The 17,210-nt window shown below is 39.8% G+C and overlaps 1 protein-coding gene across 2 annotated transcripts in view; it reads right to left on the reverse strand.

Moving 5' to 3' along the window:
- The window catches only part of ATM (ATM serine/threonine kinase), a 133,157-nt gene that overhangs the window by 61,041 nt on the left and 54,906 nt on the right, over nucleotides 1-17,210 (reverse strand). For both annotated transcript variants that reach the window (XM_058663948.1, XM_058663949.1), the window contains exons 26-30: nucleotides 15,943-16,189; nucleotides 11,777-11,892; nucleotides 8,122-8,248; nucleotides 7,287-7,486; nucleotides 209-383 (exon numbers count right to left, since the gene is read on the reverse strand). In XM_058663948.1, coding sequence (XP_058519931.1) covers nucleotides 209-383; nucleotides 7,287-7,486; nucleotides 8,122-8,248; nucleotides 11,777-11,892; nucleotides 15,943-16,189 — 865 coding nt within the window. The remainder of the gene's footprint in view (nucleotides 1-208; nucleotides 384-7,286; nucleotides 7,487-8,121; nucleotides 8,249-11,776; nucleotides 11,893-15,942; nucleotides 16,190-17,210) is intronic.

Raw genomic sequence — 17,210 nt, forward strand, 5'->3', positions numbered from 1 at the left:
TAGAAAAAAACTACGAGGTTAATAGACCAAAACTACCAAGTACTATGCAAATGATTACAAATAATAATTCACTGAATGTTATTGAACTATTCTTTGAAAATCTTTTCAATAAAATTAATAATCATAAGTACCTTTAAAATAGTTAGCTCCTTCTAACAATATTTTATCAATATTCTTCCAATATGATAAAGATGATCTGGGAAGTTACCTGTTCCTGAACTGCCACCTGATCATGCACAAGCGGTGTAAGTGTACCAACAATAACATGGAGATGATTTTCTAAAGCATCCCTACAGTAAGTCACTGCTGTCTGGCAAACCTGATTTAATAGGTCACAACAGAGCGAGAAGCTACGTAATGACACATCCATGAAACGAGAAGACCTATGTTGGGAAAAAAAAAGAAAAAAGAAGAGATTTATAGAAAAAAAATACGTAAATCCACTTAAAGGTCACTTTTCCTCAACATCTCTAATTTTGCTATGGCTTGATGTAATGCTACTTTTTTATCTGACACATAGCTTTTAAGCCGAACTAACATCAGCAAAATGCAGAATAAGCTCTAAGCTTACACACCCTGACAAAAATACTGAAAAACAAGTAAAGTTGTCAAAATAAACATCATTGAAACCCTGTAAAACATTCAGTCTTTAGAGCAACCAAGGAAATGATTCACAGACAAAGGACAGCTGCAGGATAGCTGTATGGTAATGTCACTTGTTCTATCTCCTCAGCAGTCACAACAAGGGCAGCTTGCAACTCCAATGTGGGGCACTGGTTCAAGCAATTTCTGAGGGAGGACAGTACTTCCTTGCTTGCTAACTAGCCTGTCTGAGAGCTACTTGTGGGGCTGATATCAACTCCATGACCTTTTACTTAACAAACCTCACCTGGGCTGACACACAATGCTTGAAATGTAAGACTGATTAGCAATGAATGGGTACAAAGAACAAATGATGTTAACACATACACAGGTATTCATAAAATTCTTGGAAAATGGAATTAAAAGGTAAGTTTATTTTGGAGCAAAAACGTTTTGAAATCCACTTTTCTCATGATACACAACTTTCCATGAACTTTTTTTTTTCCAGATTACCTAAATAGAGTTTCCTTGGTAAATTAAAGCAATTAAAAGCATCATCAAATTTGAGAAAATTTATACAGTCACATGCATGTCCCAAATTAGAGAAGAGCAGAATAGAGCCCATGCTTTTAAATAAGACCAATCTCAAGCTCAGTGAAAGCCTAAGAATCCCAGAGGTAATCTGGGGAAACCAGGTGAAGCCATAAACTGTTTCTCTTTTATGACCTTGACTATTCAAAGATACCAAATTCTTAGGCCATCCTCTAATGCCTTCTCAAGCACACTAGCAGGGAGCTAGACTGGAAGAAGGGCAGTCATGACTTGAACCAACATCCCTGTGGAAGCTGGCACTGCAGGCAGCAGTCATGACTTGAACCAACATCCCTGTGGAAGCTGGCACTGCAGGCAGTGCCTTTCACGCTAAGACATAGCACTGGCTCAAACTATCCAGTCTCAAACAAAACAAAAAAATTTAAGTCATCCAAAGAAACATTAAGTTTGGTCCATTCTTAAGAATACAAATATGGTTGTTGAGTAAACTGGAATACTAGAAAAACTATACAAAGTTTTCAAATTAATACTGTTAAATATATTAAAAGAACTTGGGAGACACTAAGAAAAAAAAAAAAAGCTCAATATACCAAATATGCCAAAGTTGTGAGATACATTAAAGCAGAAGTTCAAGAAAAATGTGTAATAGTACTCGCTTTCATTACAAAAAAAGGTAACAATTTAGTAATCTAACTTTACATCCTATGAAACTGTAAGAAAGAGTAAACTCCAATCTGGCAGCAGGAATGAAATAATACATTTTTAAAAAGGTCTCCCACAATGGCTCAGTGGCTAAATCCTCACTTGCACATGTCAGGATCCCATACTGGCACTAGTTGATGTCTCAGAAAAATCCACTTCCCATCCAGTTCCCTGCTTGAGGCCTGGGAGCGCAGCATAGGATGACCCAAAGCCTTGGGACCCTGCACCCACCTGGGAGACCCAGCTCCTGGCTTTGGATCAGTCAGCTCCAGATGTTGCAACCACTTGGGGAGTAAACTAGCAGATGGAAGATTCTTCTCTCTGTACATCTGCCTTTCCTACAACACCACCACCAATTCTCAAAAAAAAAAAAAAAAAAAGGTAGGGCCAGTGTTGTGCTGTAACAGGTACAGCAGCAACCTGTGAACAGCCGCATCCCATACAGGTACCAGTTCAGGTCCTGCCTCCACCACTTCTGATCCAACTCCCTGTTAATGGCCTGGGAAGAGCAGCAAAGATGGGCCAGATGTTTGGGTCCTTTCCACCCATGTGCAAAGCCTGGATGAATCTACTGTCACTTGCTTCAGCCTGGTCCAGTGCTGGCTGTTGCAGTGAACCAGCAGAGTGAATCAGGGGAGTTTTCCAGTGACTGGCAGATCTCTCTACATATTAAACTCTTTCACGATCTTTCAAAACAAATCTAAAAAAAAAAACCCACAAAACTTAAAGTAGAGGTGAACAGAATAGAAAATAACAAAAAGCACGAAAAAACCGTTATTTTAAAAGATAAAGGTAAAAAAAAAAGTCTGATAAGTTACAAAGACAAAAAAACCAGAAGATAGAAACAAAGAGGATGCCATAAACTGTATACAAAAAAATTAGATAATGTAGCTGAAATAGACAAATTCCTGTGCAAAATGGAGACACAGCAATTACAAATACTGTCTCAAGAAGAAAAAAACAAACACACTGAGTCATAAAAAAGAACATATCAAAAAACAAAATTCAGGACACAAAACTATCATTGGTGAATCCCACCAAATATTTAAAGAATTAATAGCAAACTCTTCCTAGTCCTTTGAAAACTCGTAATAGGAGAAAATACTTTATTCTTTGTGAGGTTAGTAGTTCCCTGAAACCAATTGAGACAACGATGCCAATACTCACTGGGAATACAGAAATAAAACCCAAACTGAATCTAACAATATATTAAAAAGAATTGTATTAACAAGGCCAACTGAGATTTAATTTAGAAATTTAAGAATGATTAGATAGAAAAGAAAAATCCAGGTATTATACCTTTTTTTTTTTTTTTTTTGGAATTGTATGTTTTCTTTATTTGGTCAGTTTGTTTTCTTTTTTTTTTTTATATTATTTAACTTCATTAATTACATTGTATTATGTGACACAGTTACATAGATACTTGGGTTCTCCCACCCCTCCCCAAACCCTCCCACCATGGTGGATTCCTCCACCTTGTTGCATAACCACAGTTCAAGTTCAGTTGAGATTCCCCCATTGCAAGCATACACCAAACATAGAGTCCAGCATCTTATTGTCCAGTCAAGTTCAACGGCTTCTTAGGTATACCCTCTCTGGTCTGAAGACAGAGCTAGCAGAGTATTATCCCAGTCAATTGAAAGCTCCATCATACCATCAGCAAAAATTTACATCATTATGGAATTAATTGACATAGTAATGAGTAACCAACATGTTAAAAGTAAATGCGAGTTCCCAGCCACCTTCTGTGACCACCTCACCTATACTTCAATTTAGTTTATACACAACATATAACATTCAAAACATAACATGTTACACATAACATCATATCATCTTAAATTAAGGCAAACATGTGGTATTTAACCTTTTGGGATTGGCTCATTTCCCTTAGCATTATGGTTTCCAGTTTGGCCCATTTGGCCACAAAGAACTGCATTTTGTTTTTTTTAATAGCTGAGTAGTATTCCATGGAGTAGATGAACCATAGCTTTCTTATCCAATCCTCTGTTGATGGGCATTTTGGTTGCTTCCATGTTTTTGCAATTACTGATTGTGCTGCTATGAGCATAGGAGTGCATGTTGGTTTCTCATAAAACAATTGTTCTGGATACGTCAGTCTCATAATCTGAAGGTATTATACCATATTAACAGACTAAAAAAAAACTATTTTAAAACACACAGAGCAGCTACTTAACAAAACCCAATATCCCTTTATTATGGTAAAACACTCATGAAAACAGGAATAGTAACAAATTTTTTTTTAATAAAATAAAGGGAATTCATAAGAAACCCACAGAAAGCATCATTTCAATGGAGAAAGAAAGGTTTCCCATAAAATCCGGAAAACAAGCAATGCCTACTCTGACCAGCACTACTTAACACTGTATGAAAAGACAATGAAATTGGGAAGAAAGATGTAAGGCCATTGTTACTCACAGAGTACCTGATTCTGTAAACAGAGAAATTCGAACAATTTAAAAATGACTAGAACCAATAAACTCAGCAAAGCTCCAAGTCAACAGATCACTAACAAAAAAAAAAAAATCAGTTGTGACTATGCAATAAAAATCACAACCCAAAAACAAAATAGAAAAAGCAATACTGCCTGAAGGAAATGTCTAGGAATAAACTTAATCAAGAACATGCAAGATTTTTACACTGAAAACTACAAAACACATTATAGAAGATACAAATAATAGAAGCATTCCATGTTCATGTACTGCAATGTTAAGATTTGATATCAAATTACCTGCAGATGTGATGAAACCCTGATCAAAATACCAAGAGTATTTGCAGAAATGGAAAAGTTGATCCTCAAATTCATATAAAATCATCAGAGGTATAAAACAGCTTGGCTAACTCCCCAAATGGCTACAATAGCCAGAGCTGAGCTGATCTGACACCAGAAGTCAGGAGATTCTTCCGGGTCTCCCACATGGATACAGGGTCCCAAGGCTTTGGGCTGTCCTCAACTGCTTTCTCAGGTCACAAGCAGGAAGCTGGATGAGAAGCGGAGCAACTGGGATACTAAACTGTGCCCATAATCGATCTTGGCACATGAAGGTGAGGACTTTTGCCACTAGGCTACTGCGTCGGCCCTTGTTGCTCTGCTTCTAATCCAGCTCCCTGAAAATGTGATGATTTAAATGGTTGAGACTCTGCCACCCAAGTGAGAGACCTGGAAGAAGTGTCTGGCTTCAGGCTGACCAAGGTCTGGACCCAGCTACTGCAAGTATTAGGTGAATCACTGAGCCAAAGTTCTCTGTCTCTCCCTCTGCCAGTGTGCCCTTGGGAGGAAAAAAATAGGAAGCAATGCAAAAAATCAAGTTGGGGTGCTATACTTTACTCCATACAATTACCTCAAGAGGCAGGAATTGGGTACAATAGTTAACATGCTACTCGTGTCCACATATCAGAGAGCCTGAGTGTGAGTTCCATCTCTGCTTATTTTAACTTCCTGCTAATGCACAACCTTGGGAGTAGCAGATGATGGATTAAAAATCTGAATTGTTTTTCCTGTGTGGAAGATTGAGATGCAGTTCTGATTCTGTGCCTATGCCTGGCCTGGCCCTGGAATTTGCAAGTGTTAGAGAGGATAAGCCAGTAGAGAAAGATAAAAGATCTCTTGGTTTTTTCTCTCCCTCCCAAAGAAAATGAAACCAAAACAGAAAAATACCAACTAAAAATGGATCAATGACCTAAACAGCAAAGATTAAAAAAATTTCACAGAAAATGCATATCATGACAAACCTATGTATGAACTTCAAAACCATTTATCACTAAAATAAAGTCATCTCCCAATCCAAAAAATCCTGTGATTTTCAAAATATCTTCACATAACAGCTAAAACCTTAAAACTAAACATAACATTAAGTCTTCATGAAGATAGATTTGACAATGGATTCTTACATATGATATAAAAAGAATCAGCCAAAAAAAAAAAAAACAGCAACAACAACAACAACAAAACAAAAGAAAAAGCAGATAACTAATATCATCAAAAGCTAAAATCTAGGGACATCAGAAGTCATTACAGGAAGCAGCAAAAGACAATGGTAGAAGATATTTGAAATCAATTTATTAAGAGTTTGATATATAGAATATATAAGTAACTCCTAAAGCTTAACAAAAGACAGTAAGATTTTCTAAATGGAAAAACAACTGGAACACATGTTTTTCCAAAGATACACACAAATGGTCAATAAGCACATGAAAAAAACATTTAACACTATTAGCCATTGAAGAAATGTAATATTAAAACCATGAGGTACTGCTTCACATCTAACACGATGAGTAAATCAACAGGAAATAAAAAGCTTAGGCAATGGTGTGAACAAAATGGAAGCATTGTACACTATAAAAGAAATGTAACATGGTGCAGCTAGTAAAATATGAAAGTATCACAAGAGCTCCCAATGTCCCTGTTAAGTACATAAACAAAAGAATTAAAAACAGAGACCTGCACACCAACTGGTGTGGCATCTCTATTTAAAATTCAACTGAGGTGCTTTCATCAACTGATGAATAGAAGCACCAATGGAATATTATTCATCCCAAAAAAGTGTATTCAAGTGTATTCATCCCAAAAAAGTGAAGTGTCATTAGTGGGTTAAGCCGACATCTGCAATGACAGCATTGCATATGGGTGCCGATTTGAGCCTTAGCTCTCCACTTATGATCCAGCTCCTTGCTAATGGCCTGAGTAAGCAATGGAAAATCATGCACGGCTTGGGTCCCTGCATCCATGTTGGAGAAGCAGAAGTTCTAGGCTCCTGATTTAAGTCTGGCTCAGCCTGGGCCAGTATAGCCATCTGGGGAGTAGATGAAATGAAATGAGTAGATGAAAGACTTCCTCTCTCTCTGCCTCTGCCACTCCCAGCGTAAATTAGCCTTTCAAGTAAATAAACAAATCATTTAAATAAATCAAGTTTTAATACATGCTATAACGTGAGTGAACTTTGAATAAAGTGAAATATGCCAGAAACAAAAGGACAGTTATTATACTAATGATATGAAATATCTAAAATGTATAAATTCCAGACAGAAAGTAGATCAGAGGTTAGTAAGAACTGGAAGAAAATGCAATACAGATGCTTAATAAAATGCTTAATAAGCCAGAGACTCTGATCAGATAACAAAAATTGTGGAAATAGTGACAGTTGCACAACATTTTAAATTGTGCCTTTGATGGTAAAAATGACAAAGCTAAGCTGTATATTATCCAGCGATAAAAACACAACAGAAGTCTCAATGGAGAATATCAGACTTGCAAAGCTCAACTTAGTCACAATTCTACAGTAACTAATTTCTATAAGATCATCTGTAACTAGCACTTATTTTAAAAACACACACACAAAAATACTCTTGTATCTTTTCTTAGAGGCTACAAAGTCCTCCAATAAAGATAGACTGGGATATTGTTGCAAATGTATTGCTTACCTATCACTTACCGTTTGTTAATATAGTGAATCAAAGTATAAATGACATCTCGAAGAACAAAGGCCCAAGCTCCCCCTAATCCACTTTTTATATCTTTCAGTAGTAAACTAACGAAGAGATGGTATATTTTAAGAATTCTGTGCTTTTTATACATATTATTTGTCTCTGCTGCTTGCTCACATATAGCTAGTAGAATTTTCTGGTAGGAGTCCTAGAAAATAAACAATATACTTAGTACAAACTTGTCTAATCACATATATTTAGCTACAAGGAGACTATCCTCTGAACTAATGCCTGAAGAAAGCTTCACTAACTCTAGTCTCATAATTAACATATTTCAATTAATGCAGAAAAGTAAATCATAACGACAAAGACTGGTACATGGGGTGTGTGTGGTGTGGTGGTAAACATGCCATCTGGGATGTCACATGCTGTATCAGAGTGTTTAGCAAGGGTCCAACAGCATTCCCAATTCTACAGTCTTATTAATGTGCACCCTAGGAAGCATCAGGGGAGAGATCAAGTACTTGGATTCTATAACTCTTATTGCAGATATCGATGGGGTTTTGAGAACTCAATTGGGTTTTCAACTGTGACTTGAAATAATCCTGATTTGAAACACCAGGCAGTGGGAGAGTTAAACATACCCACTGGGATGGGGACTCTGTCTCCTGCTAACTTGATCTGCTTTTCAAATGAAAAAAATCAATTTTTAAAACACTTATAATTGAGTGATTTCTTTCTCAATTATTCCATTTATTTTCTCTTTAAAATATAGTTACATGGACGTTTTCACTGAAAACATAAATTCTCTTTTCAATCGTTATACTTTAAATGTATACTCACAGGGCTCTTAGAAAGAACTTCTAAAATGCTTTTAAATTTAGTTTTATGACAATTGCTGATATAGGCAAATGTTGCTTTTATCACATGGGATGGAAAATGAGGTGGATTAGGAGGAGGATCCAAATCCCTAAAAAATGGAACAAATACAGTCATTATTTTCAGAAAAAAATTACCAAGAAAAAAAGGTTCTGCTGATATACCAGTGAACTTCCAAAAAATACACATAAACTAGAAAATTATACTTCCAATAATATCACAAATGATGTTACAGTCTACATATACATCACTCCAAGTATCAAGACATCCTCAATGATTTGAACAACCTTAGATGATCTGCTTAAATAATCTTTTATAAAGCAATGGCAAGAGGCGAGCCGAGGGCTGTGGGAGAGGACGTCTAGCTCGGATCCCGAACCCAGTCCGCCATGTGCCCATGGCTCATGGCGGGCTGGGCCCGGACATGCCTGGGTGCGGGGCCTGCTTCCTTCTGGGGTGAGTACGCCGAGGGGGGAGGCCTCCGTGACTGGGCATGTCCGGGACCCACCCACTACCCTCATTGGGTAGTGAACGGGATTGGGGAGGGGCGCAACCTTGGGCCTGCAGGATTACACCTCCGGCTACCAGAGGCGAGCCGAGGGCTGCAGGAGAGGACGTCTAGCTCGGATCCCGAACCCAGTCCGCCATGTGCCCATGGCTCATGGCAGGCTGGGCCCGGGCGGCCAGTGTGCCATTTGGCGCCAGGCTGTGCCTGCTGGCCGCCCGGCCGGGGAGCTCTGGGGTATTGGACGTCTGAATCGCTGCTGAGATAGCTCTACAGTGACCCCACTGTTTCTGGGATCTGAGTCAATCCTAAAGATTCCCAATGCCAGTAACTCTTCCTTTGAAGAACTTCCAATCCCTTAATAATGCTGAGCTTTGAACACCTATCAAGTAAAAGATAAGCTCCGGCTTGTCTAGCAGGCTGGCACCTAATGGTCCTCGGAGCAACCACGTGCAGGTGCGTGATTTACGGCTAGGAACGGTCCCAATCTGGGATGCCACAGCTGGGATGAGGTTCCCACCAAGGGGTGTATGTGCTGGAATGGGGGCTGCGTTCTATCTAGGAAACAGTTGCAGTCACCCGAGGCACTAGTGTGGGCTGGGATTGGATGCACCAGGCCGGTTCAGATCCCAGCACCATCTGGTGTCATGGAGAAACAGGGTAGATGTGGGACTGACTAGGCTGGGTCTCAATCCCCTTCTGAGCCATGTGTGAGCTGTATGTGGGTATGGACGAGCCATGGCTGGGCTGAAACATCCAACAACAAGAGTCAGAATGGGGGGAAAGCCAGCCAGGAAAAGCCACTGTTCCTGCTAGGACAGGAGGTGAACTGAGTAGGGTTGGCTCAAGAACCCCCTGGCAAGCGCAAAATCTGGCATTGGGAGGGGTTCTGATGGAGGAGCCTGGGCAACTCCTCTGGCAGGACACAGTCCCTGCAGGTAAGCGCGAGAAGCATGATTGGAAACAGCCCAGAATAGGCCATGGAAAGTTTCCCACTGGCATGCATTCGGCATGGGTCAGGAGCAGACCAGGCTGAATCAGTTCATGTCATCCTCTGGCAAATCCGATCACCAGAACAGAGTGTGGAATGGGCCGGGTTTGGTTGCGACAAAACCAGTACACATTATGGAACGCCAGGGCGTGGTTGTCTGTACTGGATATGAATGCAGCACCCATTCAGCACACGTGAGATCCAGGAAGGGAGGGGCAGAGCTGGCGGGGGGGTTAAGGGGCTGGTCCCCTCGCTGGACAGCCACTCCCACTGGAGAGCGTGGGCTGGGATAGAGACAGACACGACTAGGCAAGGCTACAACACCTGTGCGCTGCATGTGGACTAGATCAGGGCCACAGCATCAGCTGGCAGAAGCTGGCACTGGGGACTAATTCTGTCGAGTCAAATCACAGGACCACCTAAAGAGTGCATAAACCGGGACAGAGAGACCTGGGAGGGAAAAAGTGGGTTCCCCCTCTTGGGTCACTATTCCTGTGGGAGGGCATGAAAACTAGGACGGGGGCTGGGATGGCTAGATAGAGAGGTACTCAACAATATCTGTGAGGGCTGGATGGTTGAGTTGGTTAGATAAAACTAAGCTTTAATACCCATTGACAAGTACCAGAGCCAAATGGGATGGGGGACAGATTGGTCTTCTGCTACACATACTGGCAAACCAGGGTAGGGGGCGGTCTGGTGGGGGTTATTGTGGGTCGCCCCAACTAGGCTGCAGCTCCCACTGGTTGATGTAAGGGCCGAACCAGACTGGACTGCAACACCCATTGGTTCCAGTGCAACTCGGGACTGAAAACAGAACCAACACAGCAATTGCAACCACCAGCTGATCAGGGTGATGGACTGTGCCGGGCCCTATGCTTGCTAGAACATACAAGAAACTAATCTGGGAATACCTCAAAGTATCTTTGGAGATCTCCCCACTTGAACTGCTGGACTCAGAATTCTAACCAAGAAAAGACAGAAGACAGAATAGGACAATCATTCATCTCAGCTACATGTTGGCAGCGAAATATGGGACAAATGGAGACTTCATGATGGACCATATCAATCAGTGGACCACCTCATCGAGCGAAACTGGCAGTGACTCATAACTGGAGAACTATTAACTCCACTTGAGCACATATCTCAGAGCATGCCCCACATCCGGGACTTGGGGTGGGCGGGAAACCAGGTGGGGCTTCTCCCTCAATATCCCCCTTTACCTCAGATACATGATGGAAACAATATGGACATAATAGCATTGCCCACCTCCCTATCCCCCTGAACCTGTTTTTTCTTTTTCTTGTTTTTCCTTCAACTATAGTTAACTATGTAAAGATTGTCAACAACAATACAATAAAATGGATAAAAAAAAAAAAAAAAAAGCAATGGCAGCTCCACAAATGCACCTTTGTAAAACTTCACTGGCTCTACTACTATGAAACCAGTAATATTTTAGGATATATCAATCAAATGTAATTCAGAGACAATGAAATTATATGTTTTAAAGTGCCTTGTTAGATATTATTTTACATGCATAACACAGCAAGACATACGGAACAGAGAGAAATTTCAAAAGAGCAAATTCAAGTTAGGAAAACAACTTTTACATCAGTTTATGGAAAGCAAAATTAAAAGCCAAACATTTTGGTTCAAGAAATTCAACCACAAATTTTTTTCTGAATACATTTTTCCATAAATTTTTTTGACGGTATCATGTAAACATTCAAATTAAACTGCACAGCGAAGAAGTAAAATTCTGATACCCAAGGACAAAAGAAGAGGCAATCTAGAAAAGCAAGCCATGATAAAAAGTAGAGAAACAGAAGCAGCATGCAAAGAGAAAAAAAGTTTGCAGACAACAAAATGCTGAAATATTCCAGAAACATTGGGAGGAAAAGGGTTACTGTTATCCTAACAAAGTGCTCATCTAGACACGACAGTTTCCTGTCAGGAGGCTGAATTAAAGCGAACTGCTTTAATTCATAGATGACAATGCTTAAAGAAGCAACCTTTATAAAGAAAGTGAACGTTTGAAAATTGAAATGGACAATTGAAAAGTGCTGACACGTCACTTCCCTAGGACATCAGGCTGCAGTTATTCTCCAAGACTAAAATGTACGCACCCTGAAAAGTCACAGGGGTCAGTGCTTTGCTTGGTATCAAAATTTGCTGGTTCATGTAAAGTCATTAATAACTCTACCACAATCTCAGGCAAATTGCTAATGAACAGATGATCGATCTACAAGAAAAAAAATTAAAATATATTTAATATTTATTAATTTTGTTATCTCTAACCTTTAAGAAAACTAAAAGGGCCTATGTCATTTTCTTGTCTACAAATTTAGTGACTGCAACAGAAAGATATGGCCAAAAGATCTGTAACATACTTACCTAACACCGCATTTTTCTTCATGGAGCCCATCTGCATACTACAAGTAGAAATCATATTAATAATACTCTCTTAGGGCCCGGCAGCGTGGCCTAGCAGCTAAAGTCCTCGCCTTGCAAGTGCAGGGATCCCATTTGGGCACCGGTTCTAATCCCGGCAGCTCCACTTCCCATCCACCTCCCTCCCTACTTGTGGCCTGGGAAAGCAGTTGTGGACAGCCCAAAGCCTTGGGACACTGCACCCGTGTGGGAAACCCGGAAGAGGTTCCTGGTTCCTGGCTTCGGATCGGCGCAGCACAGGCTGTTGCAGCTCACTTGGGCAGTGATTCATCAGACAGAAGATCTTCCTCTCTGTCTCTCCTCCTCTCTGTATATCTGACTTTGTAATAAAAATAAATAAATCTTTAAAAAAAAATAATGCTCTTAGACTCTAGAGCTTAACTTTATTTATTTGAGGGGCAGGTATGTGGCATTATGGGTAATGTCACTTACTGTCTGTGAGGCCAACATTCTGTATGTGTGCTAGTTCATGTCCTAGCTACTTCACTCTTTTTAAAAAAATGTTTATTCATTTTTATTGCAAAGTCAGATATGCAGAGAGGAGGAGACAGAGGAGGATCTTCTGTCCAATGATTCACTCCCCAAGTGACCACAATGGCTGGAGTTGTGCAGATCTGAAGCCAAGAGCCAGAAACTTCCTTCCAGGTCTCCCACACGGGTGCAGGATCCCAAGGCTCTGGGCCATTCTCAACTGCTCTCCCAGGCCACAAGCAGGGAGCTGGATGGGAAAGGGGGCTGCCAGGATTAGAACCAGTGCCTATATGGAATCCTGGCATGTTAAAGACAAGGACTTTAATCACCAGGCCACCGTGCCAGGCCCTACTTCACTATTGATTCAGCATCCTAATGACCTTAAAAAAGCAGCATAAGACCGCCCAAATGTTTAGCCCTCTGCCACTCACTTGGGAGACCTGGATGAAACACCTGGCTTTGGCACGGTCCAGCCCTAGCCACTGTAGTCATCTGGAGAGCAAACCAGCAGATGGAAGATCTTTCTGAAACTAAAATAAGTGATTTTTTTAAACTATTTAAAAGTCAGAATGACACAATGGTAGCAAAGAGGGAGATCTTCTGTCTGCTGGGTCATTCCCCAAATGGACTCAACAGCCAGTTCTGGGCCAGACTAAAACCAGGAGACTGGAACTTCACCTGCATTCTCCCCCATGACTAGCTGGGGCCCAGTCACTTGGCCCATCATCCACTGCTTTCCCAGACCCATTTGCAGGAAACTGGAAAGGAGACTGCAACTGGCACTCAGACACGGCATGTTGTTACTAGATGTGGCAATTTAACCCACTGTGTGACAACACCAATCTCTCCTATTCATCTTGAAGAATCATTTTAATTGAAGCTTTGGGCCTAGCAATAAATGACTCAACATAGTAATTCTCCTTCCAACAAAGGCCATGCTAACCTATACCACTTCTCAATCAGTATTCTGCTTTTGATTTGAAATCTCTATCATTTGTAGAACTTAAGAATTCTCAGTGACTATCCACAATTGTCATCTGTGTACTACCTTGCTTCTTCCCAGCTTCTACTCTGGTGCTATCCCAAATTTTCAGACTAACTGCTACCAACATCCTCTTTTACTTACTGATAATTCAACTAACACCTTCCCCTTAAGGGAGTACAACATTTAGCACTTCACCTCACAGCATGGGTAACTTATGTCTACACAAAGAGCATACATGCTCTAAAAAATTAGTAATGTTACACCTCAGTCGAGTTAAGTGTGAACTGTAAAGTTGGTAGCTTTAATTCTCCAAATAAGGAATTACAGTACTCCAAAGCAATTTAACTGATGTGTAAGGAGGTTCAAAACACTCTTCCTGGTAATAAAATAGAACAAGATATAAAATAAATCTAATGTTAAGATTCTAACTTCCCTTCTAGTTTATAGATCAGTTTTCCATTTTATCATCTCCAGTTTTAGTCTTGTTAAAATCCAGACAACAGGATACTAGACTTTCTACCACCGTCTATATCTACAATGCCTTCACACACTTAAATAGCAGCATGTTGGACTTGTGACAGTTGCTGAAGGACTATACGACTGTAATAACAGAGGGGAAAATGGAGGTGGGCAAAGAAGGTTAAGGGGGAATCTATACCTATAAAACTGTTTCATGAAAAATAATGCAAATTAAAATGAATTTTTAAAATCCAGTTTTTACAAAGTTTATCTGGAATAAGTAAGGGAAAACTAAGGAAATTTCTTTAATAACAGAAGAATAATAAAGATGTTCTACTGCACAAAAATAACTTCACTAGTGTTATAGGATTGTCTAATGAGCCAGATCTGCAATGTTTAGAAACAGTATACATGAACTGTTCAGAAGATCAGAGACGCCAAACAATCTTACAACTTAAATATTTTAAGAATTCAACTTAAAAGTCTTAGAAGATTAAAACCTGATAATATTTGTATTAATCTGCTTACACAGAAAAAGAATATTAGAACTCAAATTTAGGGTACCAGCTTAACGCCTCAACTGACTAATCTTCCACCCTGTGGTGTCAGCATTGCACATGGGTACCGTTTCATGTGAAGTCAATCAGTGAACCAGAGATTTTTATTTTCCTTTCTCTCTATTCCATTTTCTTAAAAAAAATAAATAAATAACAAAAAAAGTTCAATGAGCACCCAATAAATTAGTTGGAATAATTCAGTCCTCTGCCCTCCCCACCACAAAAAGACAAGAGTCCTAGCTTTACAATGCTTACATGATGATAGATAAGAAGACTAATAGTAAGCAACAAACTGAAATTAAAAGTGAATTATGGGGCCTGCATTGTGGCGCACTGCATTAAGCCACCACATGCTAATGTCGCATATCAGAGTAAGGATTCCAGCTCTGGCCGCTCTGCTTTGGATTCACCTCCTGGCTAACAAGGCCTGGGAAAGCAGCATGAAATGGTCGAAGTACTTGGGCTCTGATATCCATATGGGAAACTCAAATAGAATTACAAAGTTCCTGGCTCTTGGCTTCAGCTTGAACAAACTCTGGCTAATATGGCCATTTGGGGGAGTCAAGCAGTACATAGATGCTGTTTTGTCACAGTGCCTTTCAAAATAATTATTTAAGGTTGAAAAATTATTTAAGTTTTATTTAAAGTCAGGGTTACAGAGAGAAAAAGACAAAGATGTTCTATTGGCTGGCTGACTCCTCTAATGGCTGCAATGCTCAGGGATGGGCCAGTCTGAAGCTAGGAGCCAGTAGGTTCTTCCAGGTCTCCCACGTGGGCACAGAGGCCTAGGGCCATCCTATGCTGCTTCCCAGGCCAAGGGCAGGGAACTGGATTGGAAGTGGAGTACCCAGGACTCAAACGAGGGCCTACATGGAAAGCCAGCACCACAAGTAGATTCATGTGCTACACCACAATGTCAACCTCTATGATTGATGATATTGATTGGAAAAAAAGAGCAAACAGCAACTGGGAATTTGGCATGGAATTTTTCCTGGGAAGATGGAAAGCATACTGATATTTGAAGAGAGTGAAGAAGGTCTTCTATATACAGTGTTCAGGATTTCTTCAACTTAACTAGCTTAAAGTTGTATAATACTGGTAATTAAGACAAAATATAAAGAAGCACAAATAAAATTATCCTAAAAGTTTTTTTTTTCCCTGCTGTTTCTTTCTGCGTATTTCAAATGAAAAAGCATTTCCACTTACTTAAAAGGGAGAAAATATCACACAGTAACAAAAAATTATGGGTTGGCTTTATTAGGAACTACCACAAGCTAACTTTAGTTGTATATATGATGACTAAAAACCTAAAAATGTAAAACTTATATCATGTATTGGAAAATAAAAAATACGTGACATTGAAGCATACCTGCTTTCCCAGGAAGCTTTCACTTTTCAGTGTGTCATAAACCGCAGCAGCAGTCTCTCTCTGCTGTGCCATCCCGCCATCAGCTGTGCCCTCATAGGCAAAATAAGGAAGGATATTCACAAGAATCTTGGGAAAGCAGTCTATCAGAAGACTTTTCCAATCCTCTTGAATTTGGTTAGCAATGGCTTTCACTTCATCAAAGTGACTTCTAATCACCAGATGTGGAATTAGTATTTTGTAACAAGATCTAAAAATGCAAAAACAAAAAAGTGAAAAATTATTATAGCCAAATTTTAAAGTAAAATATTATAATACAGTACTTAAATATAAAGCTTTCTTACACTCAATATTAGAGAAGCACTTTATTGGTATCAGTTCTACTCTAATGTATGAATGAAGAAATAAAGCTAAACAAATTCTAAATAATTATACCTTAAAAAGACAGCTTAGGCTGTTCATCTTAATCCTGTGATTTAAACAAAAACAACCAACCAACCAAAAAACTGTGGGAAAAGGGGTTGGAAACTTGGCCAGACAACTCATGCTGTTAGCTGGGATCCTTATATCTCGTATCAGACAGCTTTGGGTTCAGTTCTGGCTGTGTTTGCAATTCCAACTCCTTGTACACCCTGGGATGTGTCAAGCGATAACTCAAGCAGCTAGGTCCATGCTACCCACTTGGGAGACCTGGACTGAGTGCTGGCTCCCAGGTTAAGTCCCAACCAGGCGTCACTGAGGGCATCTGACGTGATGAGAAGTGGAGCAGCCTGAACTTCATTTGTGGGTACGAACTTAACTTGATGTGCCATTAATACTGGCCCCTAAACATGACTCATGAAATGTTTCAAACCTCTCATTCTTCCCAAAATCTCTTTTACACAATAAGCAAAATGAATACTTCTCCTGAAACTTCTAATTCGAACAGAAGTACTAAATATCCATAGAGTCCAGAACTCAAATGAAGAATAGGACAAAAATAATCTGCATGAGTAATTTATCTTTTACTTTTTCAAAGCGGAGTTTGTCAAATATTAATGCTAAAGGCAACACTAAAGATTCTGTAAAACTCCCATACTTCACTGAGTGTTGCATGAGTTGCCCAACTCCCACAGCTGGATATTCCAACAGCAGGATCAAATCCAAAGTCTAGCAACTATTTTCATCAACTATTACATTAAGTCATCCTGCTTCTCACACGATGCAGTCTCTCATCTGTATGCAGGGGGAACAGTCAAACATGATAACCCAATTCTAAATTACACATAGTT

Source organism: Ochotona princeps, chromosome 4 (genome assembly GCF_030435755.1).
Source record: "Ochotona princeps isolate mOchPri1 chromosome 4, mOchPri1.hap1, whole genome shotgun sequence".
Taxonomy (NCBI): domain Eukaryota; kingdom Metazoa; phylum Chordata; class Mammalia; order Lagomorpha; family Ochotonidae; genus Ochotona; species Ochotona princeps.